Raw genomic sequence first — 22417 nt, 5'->3', positions numbered from 1 at the left:
TTGGTCTCTCTTTTTTTTCTTCTGTTATTTTGCCAGAGGGGAGGAAGAACTAGTTGTTAATTATGAACCATAGATTTTTGGGAAAATAAATATAATGGAGTTGCATCAGAGAGGAGCAGATAAATGTAATATCGGATTAAAATTTCGGGGAAATAATCATTCATTGTAATAACGACGACTCTTTCTTATATATGGCCGTGTGCAAATTTTTCCAAAGATAAATATTAACTTGCCTGTTTTCTTGGAAATCTGAGCACATTTGAGGGTATATTTGAAATTATAACTCAGCCAAGACATTAAAATTTATGTCTAAGAGTTCCAGCGATACAAAAAGTTTTATATAATAGCAAGGAAAGATACCTTGACTAAGGACTCGAGGCGTACTGCCTTCAAAAGACAACATCTTGATTGAATCTGTTTGTAGCATAGAAGGAGCACCTGGCATCTCATCTGAGAGCAATTTCAGCTGCCTATCAATGCCGCCGGTTTTTGTAGGTCTAGCTACAGAATCTTCGGCATGTGTAACTTTATTATAGCTGCATGCACTTGACCACGTTGGATTTGCAGTTGACAATGGAACCCTATTCAACACAAGATTCATCTGCTGTCTCCCATCTGTACATTTAAACCCCAAAACCAAAAAATATGTGACCTTGATTCGGTGATTGGTTATGAATCAGAAAAAATGTTTATATGGGGAAGATAATAAAACAAATATATATCATTGGTCTTTAGAAATAAATTGTGTAAAAAAAAATGTTTCCATAACATATATATAATAACCCAAATAGGCACTTTTAGAGGAGAAGAAGATTTAAAGAATAAGAAAATTTACCATTCCAATAGACAATTTTAACATCAAAAAATGGCTTAAATGCATGTAGACAGTAGATGAAGTGTGGATTCAATTCAGTTCTATAACTACTGGGATAAATAAAAAGTATTGAAATTTTAAGAATTAAAAATTAGCACCATATAATGATGAAGACAGTCTAGAAGAATCAAACTGGATTGCCTCCGTCTGTGGCCTACGTCGCCGTGCATTGTGATCAGAGAGACGTCTACGACAGCTTCTCTTCTTATCATCAAACTCTGACAGTTCATGGAACCTGTAACATTACAAACCAATTGTCACATCAACAAATTCACTTGATTATAACATAACCTGAGATTTTGCTTAAACAAAAGCTTAGCATCAAGAAGTGTTGAAAATGCAAAAAAGACACTAAGATAAACTATGAAGAAAATCAAGATCCCCACTGATAATGTACCCTTTATAAGATCAAGATCCAAATAAACTTGCCTGCTGCACTGTTGGCAAAACCGACGCTCCATTCCAGCAACAATGACTTTTGGGCTTTTTGAGTGGCATTCACAGATTCTATGCCTGCGATGGTAATCTTTAGCTGACTTTAGGTCAAGGTTGCATCCTTCAACTTGGCAACGTGGGGTTTGAGTGCTCTGATAAGATGCCCTAGACCTCTTTGTGGGAACAGCTGAGGATGTAGGAACCACAGGTATAGTTGATGTCTTAGTGGTGCTTGCCGCACACAAGTCTTCAAAATAAGTTCGTTTGCCAAGCTTCAAACCAATTATTGGTTCACCTGAGCTGACAGAAGCCCCCAGAGATGGATAATTCTCAGTACTGTCCACCCTGGACCATTCTTTTTTCTCAGTAAAATCTTTAGGGAATCCATCAACAATCCCATATCTCTTACTTCCCTCCTTGGAAGATGAATCGGCTGAAGCAGAGATGGAGCTCCTAGATGAAGAACCATGCCCCAAATCTGAACTTGAGAAACCACCACCACCTCCAGATGAATATACAGATCCATTATCGACCCCTCCATCTCCTTCAATCTCATGATTTGATGGTTGTACCAATTCTGGAATATCAATTGACTTAGAACTGAACCCTGCTAATTTCTCCCAGTCCCACTCCGAGGTAGTTTTCGAGTTCCAGTCCATCTCAGAACAAGACCTGTGCAAAATTCACAATCTGTTCTAGATTCAATGTGCATAAAACTCTCTCTTTCGAACGCTGGATCCTGCACACAATAGCTCAATTTGGTCAAAAGTTGTAGCCACCAGAAGGAAGCTTTGCCAAAATGATTGAAAGCAAGTAAGCTAATGCAGAGGGCCATCAACAATCACACTCTTGATAAGATGCGCTATCTGAAGGAAAAGTGTAAAGACTAGAAATTAGAACAATTAAATAAACATGTGACTTGTCCATTATGCTCTGACATATAAAGCTCAAGTAAAGAGGTTACCTTCAACTCAAATCTTGGAATTGCGACGTTTCTCCCTTCCCCTCTCCTTGAGCATCAACATCTAAGAGTAGGTAGCAAATTTCTCTGTTGTTCCCTTCAAACAGACCAGATAAGAACCTCTGATCCCCGAGTCTAGAAGAGACCCATAGAATAAAGTAAAAACCAAAAAATGAAGTAACCAAACAAGAACAGTTGCCGTCCCATTGAATATGCTACTTTCAGTGCCTTTGTCCCATTAAATTCCTAATCTCCCTCCCCACCAAACAAACAAGTGAAATTCAATCTGTCAGAGGCCTCCATGTGGATCTTTCTCCTTCCCATTCTGGCCAAGACAAAACTGTCAAGCACATCTCATCACAATGGTTCTGCCAACCCATTACCCACAAAGTCACCACTCAAACACTATGCTCTCCAGACCCTTCCAAGCCACACAACAGAATCCTACTCACACACCATAAAAAGTCAAAACCAATACAGTAAAAGGGTAGCAATTTAGAATATCCAAACTAAAACTGTAACTGTCATTCCGAGCTAGAATCAATAAAGAAGTCCTACTCAATCAGAATCAAGATTTAAACCAATACAGCAAAAGGTAGCATTTTATTTATTTTTTTTTTTTTATTCTTTTATTTATTTTTTTTTTTTTCTGAACTTCACAGTAAGTGTTTATTAATATCCATTGTCTCAGAAAACCCTATTTACCACATCGTTTCTTAAGAATGTAATTAGCCAGAAGATAACCTTTTTGTTGATACAGCGCTGAATTACAGCACAAAAAGACTGACTGACTGACTCTACTTTTATATCTTCTACAAATAAACTTCACACCCTCCCTCTGTGTCTTTGCCTCTCTCCCCACCCCCAAAAATTTCTGGCAAGATAATAACACAATGCTATAGAAAGGGTCACCGTCTTAACCAAAAGCTACCCTTAAAGCAGCAATTTAATGGGCATCCTAGTCAAACATTATCATCCTGTAGCTACAATTAATGAGTTGTGTCACTTCTTTCCCAACAACAATTATTGCACATAATTGATCACGCTTCTATCTCCTATAAGTTTGACAGAGAGGTGTCCTAAGGTGCACATGTATAAATGAACTTACATGGTCCCATAAAAAAACGTGTTTTCAATAGTCCCTCATTCTACATTAGCTTAGATATCTACATGAGATGAGAAACCTAGTCCAAGCAATAGAGAAGCACGAATATAAACATAACTGTGGCAGTTTTGTCAGTGTATACCAAGCTAAAGGATCTTTGGCTAAACTCATTCATCTAGACCCTGATGCATCATTACTTCAAGAATTTCGGCACAAAACCCACGAAACTCTGCTCCCATCATTGCACAAACTTACGAAAAACATATGTGCAGAAGAAAGGCTTAAGAATCCTTGGCCCAATCTTATACAACCATGTCTATCATAACTTACAACCACTTGCTTCAACAAATCCATGCAGGCATGCAGCTCTCACACAAAACCACTCAATAATTTGCTTCCTGCTCAAAAATATCTCAAAACAAGTGTCTTAAGTACAACCAAAAACAAAATTCTCAAAACTTTTTGATAGATTAATTTTATCACCCCACCAGAAGAAAAGGGATAGATTCCCAAATATTTAATACTAAAAACATTGTCCCAACTACCCACATGCAGATTCTACCCCGAAATGATAAATTTTAGAAACCCATTTATTACTATACAGTTGTTCTCATTGTCCATACCAGTAAAGTAACATATATGTGTACATACATACTCATATGCATACATATATACATGCATACAGATGCATAGTTATAGAGTGGACCATTCTAAAGCTTGGCACCACCATGTGTAGTATTACTAAGGAGTTACTCTTATACCCATCCTTTTTTTTTTCCTGAGCATTCCCCATTCATTGATTCACCAATAAAAAAACCCATCTTTAAGTTTCTTTCTACAGCAGCAGCCTTCTGAGCTCAAGGGCTTACTTTACTTTCACGCAGAAAATCATTAAAAACAAGAGAAAAAAAAAAAATTAAAACCTTTTCCTTTTACCCATTTTCCAATAAACCCATTTCTAGGGTTTCAAAATTAAAATTCCAAAAACCAAAAAGAAATCCAGTAGAAAATAGAAATTGTCACAATCAGAGCAAAACCCATTTCTAACAGAGAGGAGGCAAGAAATTTGAGGACTTACGGGTGCTGGAAGCCACTGGCTCAGGCCATATGGACTGAGTCAGAAGGCGAGTGGAATCAGTGAAGGTGTTGGGCTGTACCAAAAGTGGAAAGTGGTGAGAGGCAGGAGGAAAGGAAGTCCACAGATTTCTTGCTATTTATAGTATTGTAGATAACTATTAACGTTACCAGCATGGGGATTAAATTGTTTGTGTCCCACTCAATTATGTGATGCAACGTGTCCGATGCTTTTGCTTTCAGAAAGATGTTGTTTACTGAAGCATGTGCCCTTAGGGCCTTAGTGTTAGGAGAGAACTACAGAAGTGCCCCTCAGCCACCTTCTCTGATGAACGGTGGGTGATTTTGTATATTTTGGAGACTTTAAGATGAGCCGGGCCGTGGAAAGTGACTCCACCGGAAGATTGGAAATTTGGAATGGGATCCTGGGTCCCTTGATTCATAAGGGCAAAACTGTAATTTCATTTTAGTTTTGGACACTTTTACCCCGTTTGTCGGAAGATTAAATATGCTCTTACTTTAAATGTATTTTGTGATATTAATTACATTGAGAAAAATATAAAAAAACTCACAAATTACCATTAGTTTGCAATAAGCACCTAATATTTAAAATGTACTACTTAAAGTAGCTTCTAAACTATCAAAATGTATAAAAAAAAATGCCACTTATTTTTTTATATTTCTATAATACCCTTATTTTTTTAACAAATAAAAATAATAAAATAATTGTAAAAAAAAAAAACCAATGGGTTAGTAAAAAAAAAAAAAATGTTTTTTTAAAATAAATAATAAATAATTAATCATTGTATTTGACCTAAATTACAAATTGTTTTATTTCTTATTAAAGTAAAATTAGAAGTACGATTCTTGAGATATTCCCAAAAAAAAAAAAAAAAAAAAAAGGTACTAAACCCTTCAAACAAACAAATTGATTTTACTTTAGTACCTTTTGAACATTATGAGGATATATTGCAAACGGCTAGTAGTTTAGGGGACTTTTTTATATTTTTCCCTTCTTTTTTATTCGTAGTTTTCTATTTGAAATTTGTTTATCCGTTCTTTTCAATTCAGGAAGAACTTCTTCTATTGTTTGAGTTACAATTTATCTTATATATTTACATACTGTTCATCACCCAAAACAATAATTTTTTTTTCATGTTCTAAAAACAAAAAAAAATCAAAATATAGAACACTTTAAAGTTTAAACTGTTTTTATCTATATAATTATTCTAGTACTAGAATAATTATATGTATATAAAAGTGGTCTAGTACTAGACCACTTTTTTCAAATAAAAAATTATATGTATATAAAAATAAAAAATAAAAAACCCCCCTCAAAATACATTAACAAACATACATCAAATATTTTAATTTATTTGAAATGAAACTCGACTAAACACGTTTTTTTTTTTTTTTTTTTTTTTGAGCTAAAACACGTTTTAGGCATGCTGATTGCTGATGCATGTTGTACATGGGTGCATGCTAGCTAGCGGTATAAATAGACTAGTGATCAAGTTTGTCATAGATGATGAAGATTCATGTGCCTGCATCGCAAACATATATATATATATACACACACATACCGTAGACACATCCTTTTCATGAAGAATTGATTCCAAGTTTGGTTTGGTGTTTAGATGAAAGCATGAATTGTTGAAGCCTGAAGCCTGAGAGTCGTATCTACTATCTCTACATCATCACCCACTCAATCCCTTTAATACTCTACTACAGCCACGGCTCCACCACCCTAGCTAGCTATATCATTTAAGAAATGAGAAGGGGGGTGGTGGGATATATATAATGACTCATTTTGCATTTTGCATTTTTTTTTTAACAATGACTTATTCAATAAGTGATTGGAACTAACACATCAACAATACTATAAAAATATTAATTAGACGCCATAAAAACGTAGTTTCTAGTATTACTCTTTACTTACTAATTCTTTGATATTAATTTCCTTTGCTCATTTTTTTTTTTTCCTTCTCCTTTTTATCTTTTCAACAATTAATATTCCCAAAAAAAAAAGGAAGCATAACCTAACACGTAGTATTGAAAATTAGTTGGCCTTTTGACATTAGCAATTGTTAGAAAACATAAAAACATGCCTCTAGAATATTCTTTGACCGGTTGTTTCACATTGGTCTCATGTCCCTACGCTACGTACAATCTCTTTACAATTCGTGGTGGTGTTTGCTATTACAACAAAACAAAATACACGTACATATTCCACATTCGAATGAAGTCCCTCACACACAGTGGTAGAGCCAGGTAGTGTCCGACGAGGGGGCATGCCCGCCAAGTTAAAATAAAAGAGTTGTGGCCGGCCGTTAGAATAAAATTAAATTGTATTAATTTGGTGCTGCAAAAGGACTAGCCTTTCTCCATGAAGCTGAGAAACCTGCAGTCATCTATATATCGTCTAATATTCTGTTAGACCCCCTTTTCTTTTTCTTTTTTTTCTTTTTTATAATATTCTGTTAGACTTGGGTAGTATATGCAGGGGATATATATAGTTTCAAATTTTCAATAACAAATAAAATCAAGTAATTTTTAATTTCTATAAGAAATGCATTCAGAATGTAGGAGTTTATCTTTAAGTAATTGTACGAATTTATCTCCATGTTAGAGTCGGAGTTTATCTCAAAGTCTTTTACTTTGATTCATATACTAGTTGAGGCCCCTATTTAAAGGGTGATTGATTAATAAAGAGTAAGCCAAATTAATCTAGAACCTTGAGTTTGAAAAAGGGTTTTAAGTTTTCTCAAAATTTAAAAGATTTAAGTTTCATTAGAATCTAAAGTATGGGTTTCTCAAAACCTAAAATCTATCTCTTTTACGTGTTTGTAATTGCAAAAATCATTCACGGAACAGAAAACTAGAAAAAGAGAGAGATTTTGTTTTTAGGCATCCCTTTTGATTAATTCCACAGTCGCCCACGTGGAAAACAATTGCACGTTATATGCTGTTTGTGGAGTAAATGCAGCAAAACTTGAATTACTCAATGTATGGGTGAGCAATTAGTAAAAACTAATTTCCGTGTAAATGGAAACATATCATCTCCAGTTTATTTGAATTTGATGATATTTTTGTCGTTTTACTTTTTAAAGGAACAAAAATATATTTTCAATATAAAAGTGGCATTGCATAATTAATATAATATAATTATGAGCATTAAAGTATATGGATGCATATTTAGCCCCACAATAAATAAAGAATATGCAGAAAATGATAAAGGCACAACTTAAACCAAACTTTGGCCCAATTTTTCTCTTAAGTTTTTTTTTTTTTTAAAAAAAAAAAAACTTCATGTGGAGGAGAGAGAGAACGTTAAACTAGAGAGAGAGAGAGATAAATTTGGTCTAAAAGTTTGGCCAAAGTTGGGTTTAAGTTGTCATAATATGCATAGCATCGTCATTAATTCATTCAATAATATATCGCCATTAATTCATTCAATAATTGATCCATTCGTGGGGCAGTGCCAGGTGTCAGCATTGTATCTCTCTCTCATTACAGCTTGATTGGCGTTTTGTTGTTATAAATAAAACATGTAATGTGGTGGTTTGAAGGCTTTAATTAGGCAGGTTGGCACTACAAGTAAAACTTTTGTCATCGACTATTAAGAGTAGTGGTTTAATGGCTCAAAAAAATTCTCAAAGTGGTTAGGCATGTACTTGGATATGAGTTCAAATCTCCGCAATAGAGAATTCTCACATATGTCTTATTAGTATTAGCCACATTGGTTCTCATTGATGCCTTGGTGGGGCTAGGTCAGGTTATAGCTCAGTCGAACTTGAGAGAACATCTGCAGTTTCCACCGTCTAAGCCCCTCATGTGCGGCTCCCAGTGGGTAGATGCTACTATGATCACGCCCAAGTAAAATAGCCACAATTGATTTCCCTGGCCTATCATTTTTTGCTTAAAACAAAAAAACCTTCATCATCAATCTGTTTAGCTTCTTATTGGACCACCCTCATCAATTTGTGCTCCTTAATGCTACGGAGCTACTTAACCAGTTGACATAGCAAACCAAAGTACGCGATTATTCCAGAAAAAAAAAAAAAAAAATTATAAATATCAAACACACCCGGAAAGCTAAATGGCTACAAACAAAGAAGGGGCAGTGTAGCTTAGAAACCAAAACCTATTGGACAAGTAACCGATTTGAATTTTCAGTAATTTGCTGTCTAAATTAATAACAATTTGGTAGCTAATACGAGGAAGCATTTATGAAACTCACATGCCCTAACAAGTGAATAGGTTGCTCGAGATTTGTTCGGGAAGATAAGTCTCATAAAAATTCTCTCACATTTATTACTTGAATTACTAGCAATTTGAATAACAAAATTACTTGAAATTTGCTTGTTAACGGTTAATCGTATTACCTACCAACATCTTAAACTCCAATCACATTTAATGTCCTTCAAGCATACGATTTTAACATATATATTTTTAATATAAATTGATATATGATGTTAGAATATGTACTTCACACATGCATCTAAACAAGAGGAAAGAGGAAGCATAAAGACAAATGTTAATTAAATTGGGTTGAAGGAATTTCTCCACCTAGTTTGAATTAAAACGTTGTCCAAATAAAGTGCTCTGATGGCATCTTACCTTCCCAGTTGTGAGTATTATCTAACATGGCAAGATACCAAAAAAAGAAAAATAGAACAAAAGGGTGTTACAAATTACAATATTGCCTCTTTGAGGAGCCAAGTCCTGGAAATGAGAAGTGCATTGCAAAGCAAATATAAAGATATTGTGAATACAAGGCTTATAAACAAGGCAGTCTCTATATCATTATTATGAAAAGGTATAATTGATGAACAAAATTTTATGTTTTTTCATAGTAAAGACTGATCTTCACTATATTACAATAATCCAAGTGAATCATTGGTGCTTGGAAGACAACAATCTCCTAGCTTTACATAGAATAGCCAACTACATTCAAAACCATATACGCCTCTCTATAAAAAAGGAAGATTGAGGAAGAAAATTCTCCTGTTGCTGATACAAATTACCTTCCTTTAGAATTTCCTCAAATTGTCAGAGGAAACCCTAATTAAAATTTTCACTAGTGACGCTGCATTTCGCGGAAAATATTTGCCACCTTAGGGGATAACCTTGGAAGGAATTTAAACAACTGTACCAAAAGCACAACAAATATCAGATAAAACCAATCACAGATGGAAACAAAACTACATATATATAAGAGAGCATGATTATCAATGAATAAATTGTTAGAATTTAAGAATATACTTTCCTTAAAGGTTTTAATTAAACAAAATAAATAAATTTTGTGAGATGCATCCATCAGAAATCACAAACAAAACAATTGATCAGGAAATGCATAATCTCACAACAACATTACATTTTTTATTTTGCTAGCAAGAAAGATAAGCACATGTGGAGATGCAAGGCACTTCCAGCCCACCACTTATAACTAAATTGGGAATGGAGTGTTTAGGAGTAGGAAATTAATAATCAACATATACAAAGTTCATCATTATTTTGCAGTTGCTACCTGACAAAAGAATCAAGTATTTGAAATCTTGAGCTCCAAAAGTGCTACTTGACAAAAGAATGACGTATTCAAAAGGTCAAGTACCAGAGCCACACCCAACATATTAACTCCTCTAAGTCAATGAAGGACAATACTCTAACTGAAGTTTATTCCTCATCCCTAAGATAACTTTAAAACATGCAGAACCAGTTTTAGGTATACATTGTCAATGGCAACTGTTAGCGGAATGCCTCTTTGATGGCTGTATCCAGATCTAGACCATAAGGCCTTCTCAATCAAAGTTCTATGAAACAAATTTGTGCAAAATTAGAATAGCAATTTCAAATTGTCTCCCTGGAACAAAAAGGCCCCTTTAAAGCAAGGATTTTTTTTAAGGACTGCTTCAAAAATCCTGCATATTGGTTTGATAGCACCTTTCTAAAACCGTCCTACAATTCTGACTAATTTATAATCTCTAGAACTTAGATCATCGTATACTTAATACGTAGGTGCTATGAAAAGGGCCTTTATAAGCTTCACCATGGCCTAAATTGATTTTATTTGGTTCTTCAGAAAGCTTCAATTACGTGCACTTGCTGAAACTATCCTTGAGGCTACACACACCTACCTCTTTAGCTAAGAGTTCTAGCAAGTCTCCACCTCCTATAATTCAGTCATCTCACTATGCATTCTTATTCCTCCATAGACAATGATGCCCTGTCTTACAATAGAATTTTCCGGGAAGTGTGCATAAACCTAGAGAGGCAATTAGATTTTATCATTGGAGGTCATATTATAAACCCACTACTAGGGTTTACTCAGCACCCTTTACACCATAACAAGTTTCCCATTTCATGTGCATGCACACACGGAGACACTCTTCTGTTCAGCACCCTTTACAACGAGCTTGCCATGTCAGATATGCATGCGGAGACACATTCACATGAGCACCACTCAGAAAGAAAGGAAATGTATTTGTTGTTTTGATGAAATAAGACTTCAGTCCCCTTACAATGCTGTGGAGCACAGTGACGAGGAATAACTATATGATGGGGAACTACCTATCAAAAAAACTATATGATGGGGACTAGAGCGACACTCACATGAAAATCAACAGGAAGACATAAAATCGTTCAAAATATCAAGTCTAGAACATACCCAGAGTTTCACACACGCATCAATGATAACTGGAATTAGGCAGATAAATATGGTTATAGTAGACTGATCAACCTCAAACCCATAATGCTCAACAATTATCTCTAACAAAGTCTGCCATCCAGATTCAGAGTGATACCTGCAAGTCCATAACCTCATGTTAGAGTTAAAATTTTGAGAAGCAGAAAATCAGTCACACAACATGAGCCAAGTTATAGAAATAGAATAAGGGATTTGGCAAGATTACATGAAAAAAAAAAGAAAAAAAAAGAAAAAAAAAAGGATTGGATCATGAGGAAAAGGTTTTAAAATGACTCAGCTAAAACATTTTGACCTACTTCAATCTGTATGTGCTGTACAACATGAACAAATAACAAAAGGAAATTTTTTCTATAAAAAATGAATTTCAAGGGAAAGAATTGAAATTATCAACCGTAAACAATATTTTGGTAAGCATCAAATAATGCCACATTAATTTTCATCGCTATAATGAATTCATTGCACTAGTCATATTTAATTCAACAGAAAATGCATACTAATGGTTACATTTTATAAAGACCAGAATATATTACCCTAAAAAAATATCTGTGATAAGAATAATTAAGAATGCCTTCCCAGTATCTGAAATATTATTTATTATTTTGTAACCTGTGAATTTCAGCAAAGCTACCTGCAAAAGTGAGGGAAGAAAGAGAAGAATTGATGATTAGTAAAAAAAAATCCATCAAACTTAGATGCAGTTTAAGATATTCTCTTTTAAGCAGAAAAAGAATAGAGAAAAGATTTCAGCATCTTGCAATAGTGAAAGGCAATACCCATTCAGCACCCACATAAAGGATCTCAATGGGAATCCCATGATTGAAAATGGTTTGAGATGCTACCATTAATAACATAGTGTCTAAATAATAAGAAGAAGAATTCACAATCACTTTTCATATGTATGCATAATTAGATATTACGTTTATAAGAATAAAGGGGCCGTGATTAGGGGCGGAACCACCGCATATGGTGGTCCCCCAAAAAAATAATTTTATATATATATTTTATAAAATAAACCTTTAAAAATTGATTTTTGCCCCCCCCCAAATATTGTTTTTTTTTTAATTTCACCCCCCCAAATTAAAAGTTCTAGTTTCGCTCCTGGCCGTGATGTGGTGGGTCTTAGAAAAGAAGGGTGTTTTGGTCATGTACACTGATATTATCAAAGATATGTATAAGGGAGCAATAACTACCGTAAGAACTATAGAAGTATGCTGACTGAGTTTCCAATTACCATAGGATTATATCAAGGATCGGCTGTGGATCCTTAAAAACTTGCTTTTGGTGATGGATGAGCTCACTAAACCTATCCAAAAAGAGATCCCTTGGTGCATGTTGCTTGTGGATGTTATTATATGGAATGTAAATTTAATAAAAAGTAGGAGTAGAAATGAGCAGATAGTAAGATTAGATGGATATGAGGTACTGAAGGGTGACCATTTGCAATATACTTGTTCAATTGTTTGTTAAGATGGAGAGGGAGGACGAGGGGGAAGAGATACATTTAAGAATATTGCTTTCAGGATAACATTTATAATTCCTGTTTCATCATTCACACATATTTCATGGCTTATAAAGTTCACAGAAAACTACCTAGTGAAGGACAAACATGTCAAGTATATGGTGTATAGGCATACAAATTGCATCTTACTGAATGTTGCCACTGAGCAATGTAGTTATATGCCAATCATCCTTTTGATCTAGTGATCTTTAGTATCTTTTGACAATTTCTGAACATAAACAAAGCCAAATTGATTTGACATATGTTCTTTCATGCTCATGTTTAAAAACTTACCACTTTAAGACTATGATGCATGCATCTGTTTTTTCTATACCATCATATCAACAAAATTTTTCTGAAGAATTGAAGCATGTGCTCACTGGGTATGGTAAGTCTGCTGTATTTTTATGTTGACAAGAGATCAGTCTAGGCACCCTCTAATTTAGCCACTAGTTAGCTTCTCCTAGGACCAAGATGAACAAGAATAGAGTTCTTGACAAAATAATGAGCTGCAGATCTAGGCCCTATATAGCCACTCACATTGGCAATGACAACGTATAATCCTTTAAAGCTTCCTATATGTAGGAAATGCTTATGCTGTACATTTTTGCTTCATAAAACAACTGACCTGGTTCAGTTCAATCACTAAATCAATCCCACTTATTCAGTTTCAATGAGATCTTATGAGAAAATGGTTAGGTGATACACTACATAGATGGAGGCTTTATGGAGATTGGTGGTAGAAACTGAATACGATAGTTTGAGGGGAGCTTGGTGTTCCAAGGAGGTAGCGAGGCCCTAATGGGGCCCTTCGAAGTGGAAGTGTGGAAAAATATAAGGATGGGGTGGGGAGTTTTCTCGAGTTTTGTTAGATACGAGGTGCGATGGGACCAAGACATCTTTTCTGGACTTGTTAAGTGTTGCACGTTGTAAGGACGCATGAGTGGGGATTATATGCAGTTCCGAAATAGAACCCTTCAATGGAATATATATTTTCACTAGACCAGTGCATGATTGGGAAGTGGATTTGGTTTCTTCTTTCTTTGAACTGTTGTATTCTATCATATTCAGGCAATGAGGCGAGGATAAAATATGTTGGATCCCTTTAATAGGCCGAAGTTTGAAGTAAGGTCATTTATCATGTGTTATCCATTCGTACTAGTTCTGTTTTGGAGACCTAATGCTCCTTTTAAAGTGGCGTTCTTTGTGTGAATGGCGGGATTAGAAAAGATCTTGACTTTGGATAACCTGAGGAAAAGGAACGTCAGAGTAGTGGATTGGTGTTGTATGTGCAAGAAGAGTGTAGAGTCCATTAATCACCATCTTCTTCATTGTGAAGTGGCAAGATAATTATGAAGTTCACATTTCCACCTTTTTTGTGTTGATTGGGTTATGCCTAAAAGGGTAAGAGAGTTGTTGGTTAGTTAGAGAGGTTAGGTGGTAAGTCGTAATATTTTGAAAGTTTTGAGGTTGGCTCCTTTGTGCTTAATGTGGTGTATTTGGAGAACACGAAATGCAAGAAGCTTTGAAGATCAAGAGATTTTGGTGGTTGAGCTAAAATATATTATGTTCAAATCTCTTCATACATGGATAGTAGCGTATAATACTTTGCAATTTTCTAGTTTCTGATTTTTTTTGGAATTTTGTTCTTCTTTTTTTGCTTAATAAGAGGTTTCTCTTGTATATTTCTTGTGTACTATCGTTGTGCCCCTCTGCACTTTCTAATGAGATTGAATGACTTATCAAAAACAAACATATTTTGGATGGTACAGCCAGTAGACAGAAGGCAGTATCTATGATTATTGTCATCTGCAGTAGCTCATAGACTAGGATTCACTAAACCACTATGGATGCATTAGAAAATTTGTGGTAAATAGTAATAGGCAAACAGAATTCTTGCAAAAAAAAAAAAAGGATGTGACAGAGCAATAGTAACTTACTTTAGCCTGATTGAAGTATAAAAGAATGAATAATGAGATCCCAAATACCACATCTGACCATATGTTGGCAAATGCTCTACGGTTCTCTAACCTCCACTCATCTCTCAACTCTAATCTGTTGAAGAAACAAATAGGAAGCCCATAAAAATAGCATTAAAGTAATTGAAATTGGAAATTTATTTTCTTAAGACTAGAACATAAAGAAAGCTTTTTTGGGGGCAACAAATATTAAACATAAAATTGTCACTATAACATCTTCTTCTTCTTCTTTTTTATAAGTAATCGTAAATTCATTAAAAAGCATAAAGAGGCAACCCAAGTACACAGGGAGTATACAAAAAAGAAACCTAGCTAGAAGCAGAAAAGAGATCTAAAAAAAATGATAATTCAAAATATTAAAATCTAGGCAGCAGCCCAAGGAAAAAGAGTCTTAAAGAATAAAGCCTTTGATATTTTTTTTTTATAAGTAATGAAGAACTTTATTGAAAATATGTAAGGCAACCGTAAGTACACATGCCGTATATGCAGGGAGTTCTTAGAAGCCCAAAACCCAAGAAATAGCAAAGACCCCAGCAAGAACCCTCCCAAAACTCCCCCAAAACCCACCAGAAACTACCAAGGACCCCACAAAAACCCTAAAGACACCCAAAACCCACCTGAAGCCCCACAGGAATAAAGCAAATGACAAAACCCAGCAAAAACCCTCCAACTAAAGCCTTTAATTCCACTAAGGTCTTCTCACAGTCCTCAAATCATCTCTTTCCCTCCAGAGACACCACTCAAGGCAAGGCGGAATCATCTTCCAAACTGCATCAATCTGAAACCTACCCCTGGAGCTCTCCAACAGGCAAAGAGATTTACCATCACTCCTAGGCATAGCCCAAGCTAGCTCTATATTGTCAAAGATAGTATTCCAAAGAGCACCAGCAATCTTCCAATGGAGTAAGAGATGATCCTTTGACTCCTCATTCTTCTTACACACATAACACCACTCAACCACAATGATATGTCGTTTCCTTAGATAATTATGAGTGTATGCAAGATCATATTATACGATGTTTTAACTTAACTATGCCTCTTGAGAACCTTGGCCTTGCCTATATGCCTCAATTAGACCAATGGTAGGTCGGTAATATGCCATCACACCATACAAACCCCTGACAAAGTTGCACATGACATTTTAATGACCAAATATATATCAAAAAAAAAAAAAAAAAAAAGACCAGATGTTTATGGCCTAAAATCCTCACAGCTGGAAACTAAAATCTTTATAGATGCAGAAACTCATAAGTAGGTAATGTTGGTAATATCATGTGACAACATTACCTACATTACCTACATTACCTACATGACCAGATGTTTGTGAGGATGATTTTACTACTGTAATATCGTGTGACAACATTACGTTTATTTTTATTTTTTATTTTGCTGCCGTAATCAGGCCCTTCTATGAGGTCATTCAAGGGTAGCAAACTCATCTCTCACTCTTTCTAAAGTTTTGCTACTTTTAACTTTCTTTGTGCATAAGTAGTTCCTGTTATCTAACCCTTACTCAACTTGATACAATTTTAGCAACCACAACAAGAAGATGAATGAAGAATAAATAGTATCACAAACAAGATCTTGTGAAAATGAACACAAAAGAGTGCTAAGCTTACGCTTTATGCCGTAACTCCCACCAAACTTCTTCATCAGAAAGAGGTGGAGATTTACCAATCTCTACCTCAAGCTGGAATCTTGCTTTCTCAAATTTTAATTCTTTTACCATTTCAAGCTTTTGACTTCTTCTCACGTCTAGCATCTGTGCCGCAAGTGGAACCGTCTTTACATATCTGTTCACAAAACAGGAGTTACTTGATTCACGATTCAGAAATTTAGGTTCAAGCACAGTAGCAGACAAAGGAATCCTTGATTCAAGTCAATTTACCAACAAATGTTTATCTTTAGCAAAAACAAAAGCATCCATCATTCTATACAAAATCTAGGATCAGCCATCACTATGGTAATCAGGAAAAATTTGAAAAGATAAAGGAAAAGAGAAAGAAAAAAAAGGAGGACAACGTTCTAATACAACCAGTTAAATTTCAGGCTTTGATATATCAATTAAAACCAACAAGGCATCTGTTGTATCCGTAGCAGGAATTTTTACCTATTTATAAACAATAATTATATGGGAAGGAGAATGGTAAGGGTCAGAAAATACAGAAATTAATAAATTTGGTATAAAGAAAACCCTTAACTTTTTTTTTTTTTTTTTTTGTGGTTTCAAAACCAACAAATATGTCCATGCACGTGCATGCTTGTAGGTCCAATATCTTCATGTCCATTCCTGATTAGTAATCAGGAGACAAACTATCCACATAATTCTCTTGCAATTAAATTTTATGTTACCAAATGTTATCAAAGTAAAAAATCAAATCCGAAGAATTTAGTTAAGTGATATAGTGAATTTATGACATATTTTCATGAAACTAAAGGATTTTTTTTTTTTTCGTTTCAACTAGTAGAATGATATCAAATTTATATCATCTATCATCTATCCGTATAAAAAGAATGATGGGAGCATTTAACATACAGCAGAAGGCACAAAATCAACTCAAAAGCAAACACAAGCCAAGACGTTTCATTATATAGTCACAACAATGCAGGGTTATATTAATGAATGTAAATTGATTCCCTCTACCTTTTTTCTATTGTAACAACTTGTTCCTATTATTTGAAAAAGGATATCCAATAAGAAAGTTATTCAGCTTCAGGTGAGTAGCAACTAACAAGGAGAAAGGGGAAATTTTGATTAGACCAATGGTGTGAGCAAGGACCAGTTACAGGCATTCCCAGCTTTGCATGCTATGATTGTTGTTCGGGATGCACATGTTACCCATGTAGGCTGCAATGCTTGTTTCTTAGTCCATGGTGCTTATATTTATATATAAAATAAAATAAAAAATTGATAAGTTATATTTATAAAAAAAAAAAAAAATCAACGGCAAATAGATCTTATATTTGTTGGATCTTCTAGTGAAGCTTCTAAATCTCGATAGGAAGTGGTCACCTGACTCCAAAGGTTAAAAATCATATCAGCATTAGAGATCCGTGTCAAGTTGGAAAGCTACAGGAGTAGTGTTACTCCTGAAAATATGGAAACACTAATGAATGTGAAAAAAGGAGGCCTTCCTCTAGCATATCAGCTTTCAAAAGGATCTATAACAGGCAAATTCAATAAGAAAGGTATCCAGCTTCAGGTGGATGGCAACTAACCAGGATAAAGTGAACGTTTGACTAGACTAATGCTGTGTGCAAGGGCCTGTTACTAATGCTGTCACTGTCGGACAGGCCCAAATTGCCCATATAAGCCAAAAGGCTCTGATCCTAGTCCTCAATCGTTATGTTTCACAAAGAATTTCAGTGACAAGGAGATATCTCATGTTTTAAATCATCTAGTGTTGCTTCTAATTCCCACAATCAGTGCTTTGTTGCCTGGATCCCAACAATATTCTCAGCGGTTTTCATTTAGACAAGCAACCATTAATTGAAAATTCCTCTTCAGTATGATAATTTAACACGCTCAAGTCCCCACTAATGTTGCATTCTTTGTCTGGACTACAACACCAATAGATGCATGAACCAGCTCATTAATACAGAGTGACTAAGTAATCAATATCCTTGTTATGTTTGTGAGCTGAAAAATGTGAGATGTCCATCTAATCAAACATGTTCTTCTTGTTCTAATCATTTAATCTAAGTTATTCTTAGTACTTTGGAGTGTTCTTGGATTTTATATATATATAATACTTTTTTTTTTTTCTTTTTTTTTACTGCATCAATGGCAATTTCACATTGCGTCAACATTTAGTGGCTTTTTAGCTATGGAAGGAATGTCCTATAGAATGTAGTTCCTTCTGCTACTCCATACAGAGCATGGAAAGAAAGAAATGCACAAGTATTTGGAAAGAAAGTTTTTTTATTTGATAGCTAATAACAGAAATTTTACAAAAAGCGTAGGCGCCCCTAGGCATACAGGAAGTATACAAAGATGATTGGAAAGAAAGTTAATATTCATTTAGAATTATTCCAGATTTTTGGTTGTTTTCCCTTTAAAGTTCAGAAAATGCTCAGGGGGAAGTTCAAAAGGATACATACTGTTCATCTTGGTTAAATTTATCCTGGATATTGTTGCACCTATTTATCTTTCAATTCTCGCCCAGAATTTCAGCCATCAGATGCCTTTCCTTGAACTGTCGTCTTTTATCAAAATCTCCAATGGCTTAAATCTCTTCATTGTTGAATCACTGACATTTGGTATGCCTCTCCTTTTCCCGGGATTTTAGACTTCGTATTGAAATGATTTTTAGACTTACAATCAATTTCTACATGGACGTCTGTTAAGCTCAGTTCAGAGTTATTTGTTTGGTGGTATGGCTGATGCGAGAAGGTGGTCTGTGGAGTCCAAGAAGTTTGAGCTGCTAATAAAAAGTACAGGGGTGAGGATATTTGAAAGGAGCAGCAGATTGCAAAAATCCATTTTTTTGAAAAAGGATGAGGTGCTGTGGTTGGTGCGCATTGTGGAAGACTTGGTGGCAGGGGAAACGTCTGAGGTCTTTTGGGACCAATCCAGAGCAGGGTTTCCACGGATTATAGCGCAGAAGTGTTCAAACAGGAATGGGCGTTTTCTGACGGTAGAAGAGTTTGAGGGTAGGCAGAGAACTGGTTCGATTATTGTTCCAGAAGGACGAGTTGGACAAGGTTGGGAACGTTTCATCTCAGAGGTGCGTTTGGCTAAGGCATCCCTGTGCGAGGTCAGGGAGGTAAGGGTAGATAAGAAGAAGTTTGAGGGGGCGGGAAGAAGGAGTTTTGCAGAAGTTTTGGGATCGTCACTGAAACCAGCAGATGATTGTTTTGTTGATTATTCCAAGCCGATTGCCAGGGTACCCAAATGGTTGAAGGAGGCCGCTGCAGTGAAGGATAAGCAAATCCATGCTCTCACGGAGAAGGAGATGGGCTCGCACAAGGCAAGCATTAAGGCAAAGATTGGCGGGGGTGGTGTGGAGGGTCCAAAGAAGAACCAACTTTCTGACGAGATGGGATTGGGCAACATGAAGGTAGGGGAGTCATGGGATGCACGCAACTGGGCTCCGTTAAGCAGGTTACCGCCTCCGGTGAGTAGTTTGAATTCCTCGGCAAAGCTGACAATATCGGAAATTGGAGCTGATCACGTGAAGGGATGGGAGGGGGTAGGTAGGCTCGAAGTGCAGCACTGGTGTCGTGTGAAAAATGAACTAATTAATGCGAAGGAGTCGTTGAGTAGGCTGAGGGGAGAGATTGACGTGGGTCTAGAAAGGATGGAAACTGTTATTAAATATCTAGGAGAGAAGAATGATTATTCATGGGCTGGAGGGGAGTGTGTTTGTGGTCTGGCTGGAGGGTTTTCATCCAAGCAAGGGGAGGCCCAGCCCAAGAAGATGAACATGGAGGGTGATAATCTGGAGGGGAAGGAAATGTCTAAGAGGGGAGACCAACGGCCCACAAAGAGGTTTAAGGGGAAAAAGAAAGTGGTGGCTGTGTATAGGCGTCGGAAGGTGGGCCTGGGTCTGGGTCAGACCGGCCCAAGCTCGTCCGGCCTTAACTGGGTTAGACCCACGGGATCCTATTACCCATCGAATGGTTCGCCGGAGGGTTGGCGTAGGTGCCCGGCAGGTGATCCAGGTGCGTCGACGTCGGCGACAGTAGAGGAGCGCACAGAGGAGATCTCGCCGGTTGTAGTGGAAGCTATTACTGACGGACCCGGAGTGCCTTCCGGCGGGGAGGAAACGTCGATTCAGCCCGGAAGTAGCTGTAGTACTCTGGAGGACGTGACAGACAAAGCCGGAGAGGCCGGAGGGAAGACTAACTCGTGTCAGACAACGCCGACGAGGCCTCTAGTGGTGGTCGCTGGTGCCATAGAACTGGTCGGCGATAAACCCAGTGCTCCGGCGGTCGAGATTAAGGACAGGGGGAGGTCTTTGCCAGTCCAGACTTCGCCGGAGGTAAAGTCTTTGAGTGCCGCTGGTGAGTCTCTTGAGTGGGCTGAGGCCGAGGAGGTGTATGGAGATGGAGGCTCGCCGGGGAAGGTGGTTCTGGGTAGCGGGGACGATGCCTTGTACCAGAGGCTGCCGGTGATGCCAGATATAGTAAATGAGGGTATTCTGGTGCCCTGGTCAGCCGGCGAAGTGACACAAGTTGACAGTCAGGCTAGTGAGGGTCTGGGTCAGATGCAAGAACAAGGGGATAAGGGCGGGTTGAATGTTTTCTGTTCCTTTTGGGATGGTGATCATTCTAATCTAGGATTCAGGTGCTCAGGTGTGACTGAGTCTCGAGGGGCTGGTCAGCTGGTAGCTATGAGTTCTGGAGGGGAAGGCAGTGTTGAAGCTAGGAGAATGGAAAGTGGGAAGGCAGGGGAGGGTGAAACAGAGAGGTCTTCGCCTTTGAACAGTTATGATCCTAATTCAGGGGGTGAGGCAGGGCACTCAGATTGGGTTATTCAGTGTGCAAATGAGATTTATCCGATATTGGGAATTTCGTTCGTGGGCCATAAGATGCAGCTGTTAGCTTTGCTAAATTCCTTGGAAGAGGAGCGCCGCAATAATGGAATGGTAACTAATGCAAGTAGTGGCACTAAGGGGAAAAGGGAGATGAGGAATTTGGAGTGCTCGGTGAATTATGATGCTAGAAGTGGGAGCTCGACTAGGGGTAACAGGAAGGAGAGGGGGAATATCGGAGTTTAATGAAGATAAGTATACTTTCTTGGAACGTAAGAGGGTTGAACAAGAGGGACAAGCGATTGAGGGTGAGTAATTTGCTTAGGGATTGGAATGCAGATGTTGTGTGCCTTCAAGAAACCAAGATACGGAGTATGTCTAGAAACATTGTTCGCAGTTTATGGAGGCGAAATCATGTGGATTGGTGTTGCTTGGATTCGAGAGGAGCATCGGGTGGAATTTTAATCATGTGGGATACTAGGGTGGTGGAGAAGATCGATGTCTGTATAGGGGAGTTTACCATGGCTGTGTCTTTTAAGAATGTGGTAGATCTCTCGGTGTGGGCATTCGCAGGAGTGTATGGTCCAAATCTTGATAGGGATAGAAGGTTACTTTGGGACGAGTTGGCTGGTGTTCTTAGTTGGTGGAACTTGCCATGGTGTGTAGGGGGAGATTTCAATGTTACTCGTTTCCCTAGTGAAAGATCAGGAGGAGCTAGTCTGGATTCTGCTATGATGAGCTTCTCTGATTTTATTTCTGAACAAGGGCTTATGGACTTGCCTCTTGAAGGGGGTGCGTGCACTTGGTCAGTTTCTCAAGATCCTCCTCTATGGTCTAGGATCGATCGGTTTCTTGTTTCTCCAGAATTGGAAGCTCGGTTTCCTGGGGTGAGGCAGAAGAGGCTTCCTCGTCTTTGCTCGGATCACTTTCCGATCATTCTTGAGTTGGGAGAGGTCTCCAAGGGGAAAAGGCCATTCAGGTTTGAGAATATGTGGCTTAAGGCGGATGGGTTTGTTGATCTAGTGAAACAATGGTGGGATTCTTATGAGTTCCAAGGCACGCCGAGCTTTGTTTTCGCTTGCAAGCTCAAGGCCCTGAAGTTGAACCTGAAGACATGGAATGAGGAAGTGTTTGGTAACATTGAGAGGAATAAGAGGTTGCTTCTTGAAGATCTTCGGGTGTTTGATGAGCACGAAGAAAGTAGGGCTTTGAATGAGGAGGAGCTAGCGAGGAAGGCCGAGGTTGTGAGAGAATTAGAGAAGTGTACTCTTATGGAGGAGATTAGTTGGAGACAAAAATCTAGAGTGTG

The 22417-nt window shown here is 37.2% G+C and overlaps 2 protein-coding genes across 3 annotated transcripts in view; both read right to left on the bottom strand.

Moving 5' to 3' along the window:
* Nucleotides 1-268: 268 nt before the first annotated feature.
* Nucleotides 269-4576, bottom strand: LOC132189639 (squamosa promoter-binding-like protein 12). The gene is made up of 5 exons (XM_059604389.1): nt 4454-4576; nt 2274-2714; nt 1304-2048; nt 973-1109; nt 269-615 (listed from the first exon to the last, which is right to left on the bottom strand). The coding sequence occupies exons 3-5, from the start codon at nt 1966-1968 to the stop codon at nt 278-280; spliced, it is 1140 nt and encodes a 379-aa protein (XP_059460372.1). The 5' UTR covers nt 1969-2048; nt 2274-2714; nt 4454-4576; the 3' UTR covers nt 269-277.
* A 4653-nt stretch (nt 4577-9229) lies between these two features.
* The window catches only part of LOC132190079 (chloroplast envelope membrane protein), a 17862-nt gene continuing 4674 nt past the window's right edge, over nt 9230-22417 (bottom strand). Inside the window, exons 3-7 of one of the 2 annotated variants that reach the window (XM_059604959.1) lie at nt 16252-16425; nt 14594-14708; nt 11686-11783; nt 11117-11252; nt 9230-9598 (exon numbers count right to left, since the gene is read on the bottom strand). In XM_059604959.1, the coding sequence (XP_059460942.1) occupies nt 9530-9598; nt 11117-11252; nt 11686-11783; nt 14594-14708; nt 16252-16425 (592 nt within the window). In that variant the 3' untranslated portion in view covers nt 9230-9529. The remainder of the gene's footprint in view (nt 9599-11116; nt 11253-11685; nt 11784-14593; nt 14709-16251; nt 16426-22417) is intronic. The other variant, XM_059604960.1, reaches the window with a different exon arrangement.

This window comes from Corylus avellana, chromosome ca8 (assembly GCF_901000735.1).
Source record: "Corylus avellana chromosome ca8, CavTom2PMs-1.0".
Taxonomy (NCBI): domain Eukaryota; kingdom Viridiplantae; phylum Streptophyta; class Magnoliopsida; order Fagales; family Betulaceae; genus Corylus; species Corylus avellana.
Note: the sequence above shows the minus strand (reverse complement) of the source record. Positions and strands in the feature narration are given on the sequence as shown.

Excerpts from the sequence above, each read along its gene's own strand:
- LOC132189639 (XM_059604389.1), bottom strand. The coding sequence starts at position 1,968 with ATGGACTGGAACTCGAAAACTACCTCGGAGTGGGACTGGGAGAAATTA. Across the intron at positions 1,110-1,303 it reads TTTTGCCAACAGTGCAGCAG|GTTCCATGAACTGTCAGAGT; the intron begins GCAAGTTTATTT and ends GTAATGTTACAG. Across the intron at positions 616-972 it reads ACTGTCTTCATCATTATATG|ATGGGAGACAGCAGATGAAT; the intron begins GTGCTAATTTTT and ends TTAAATGTACAG.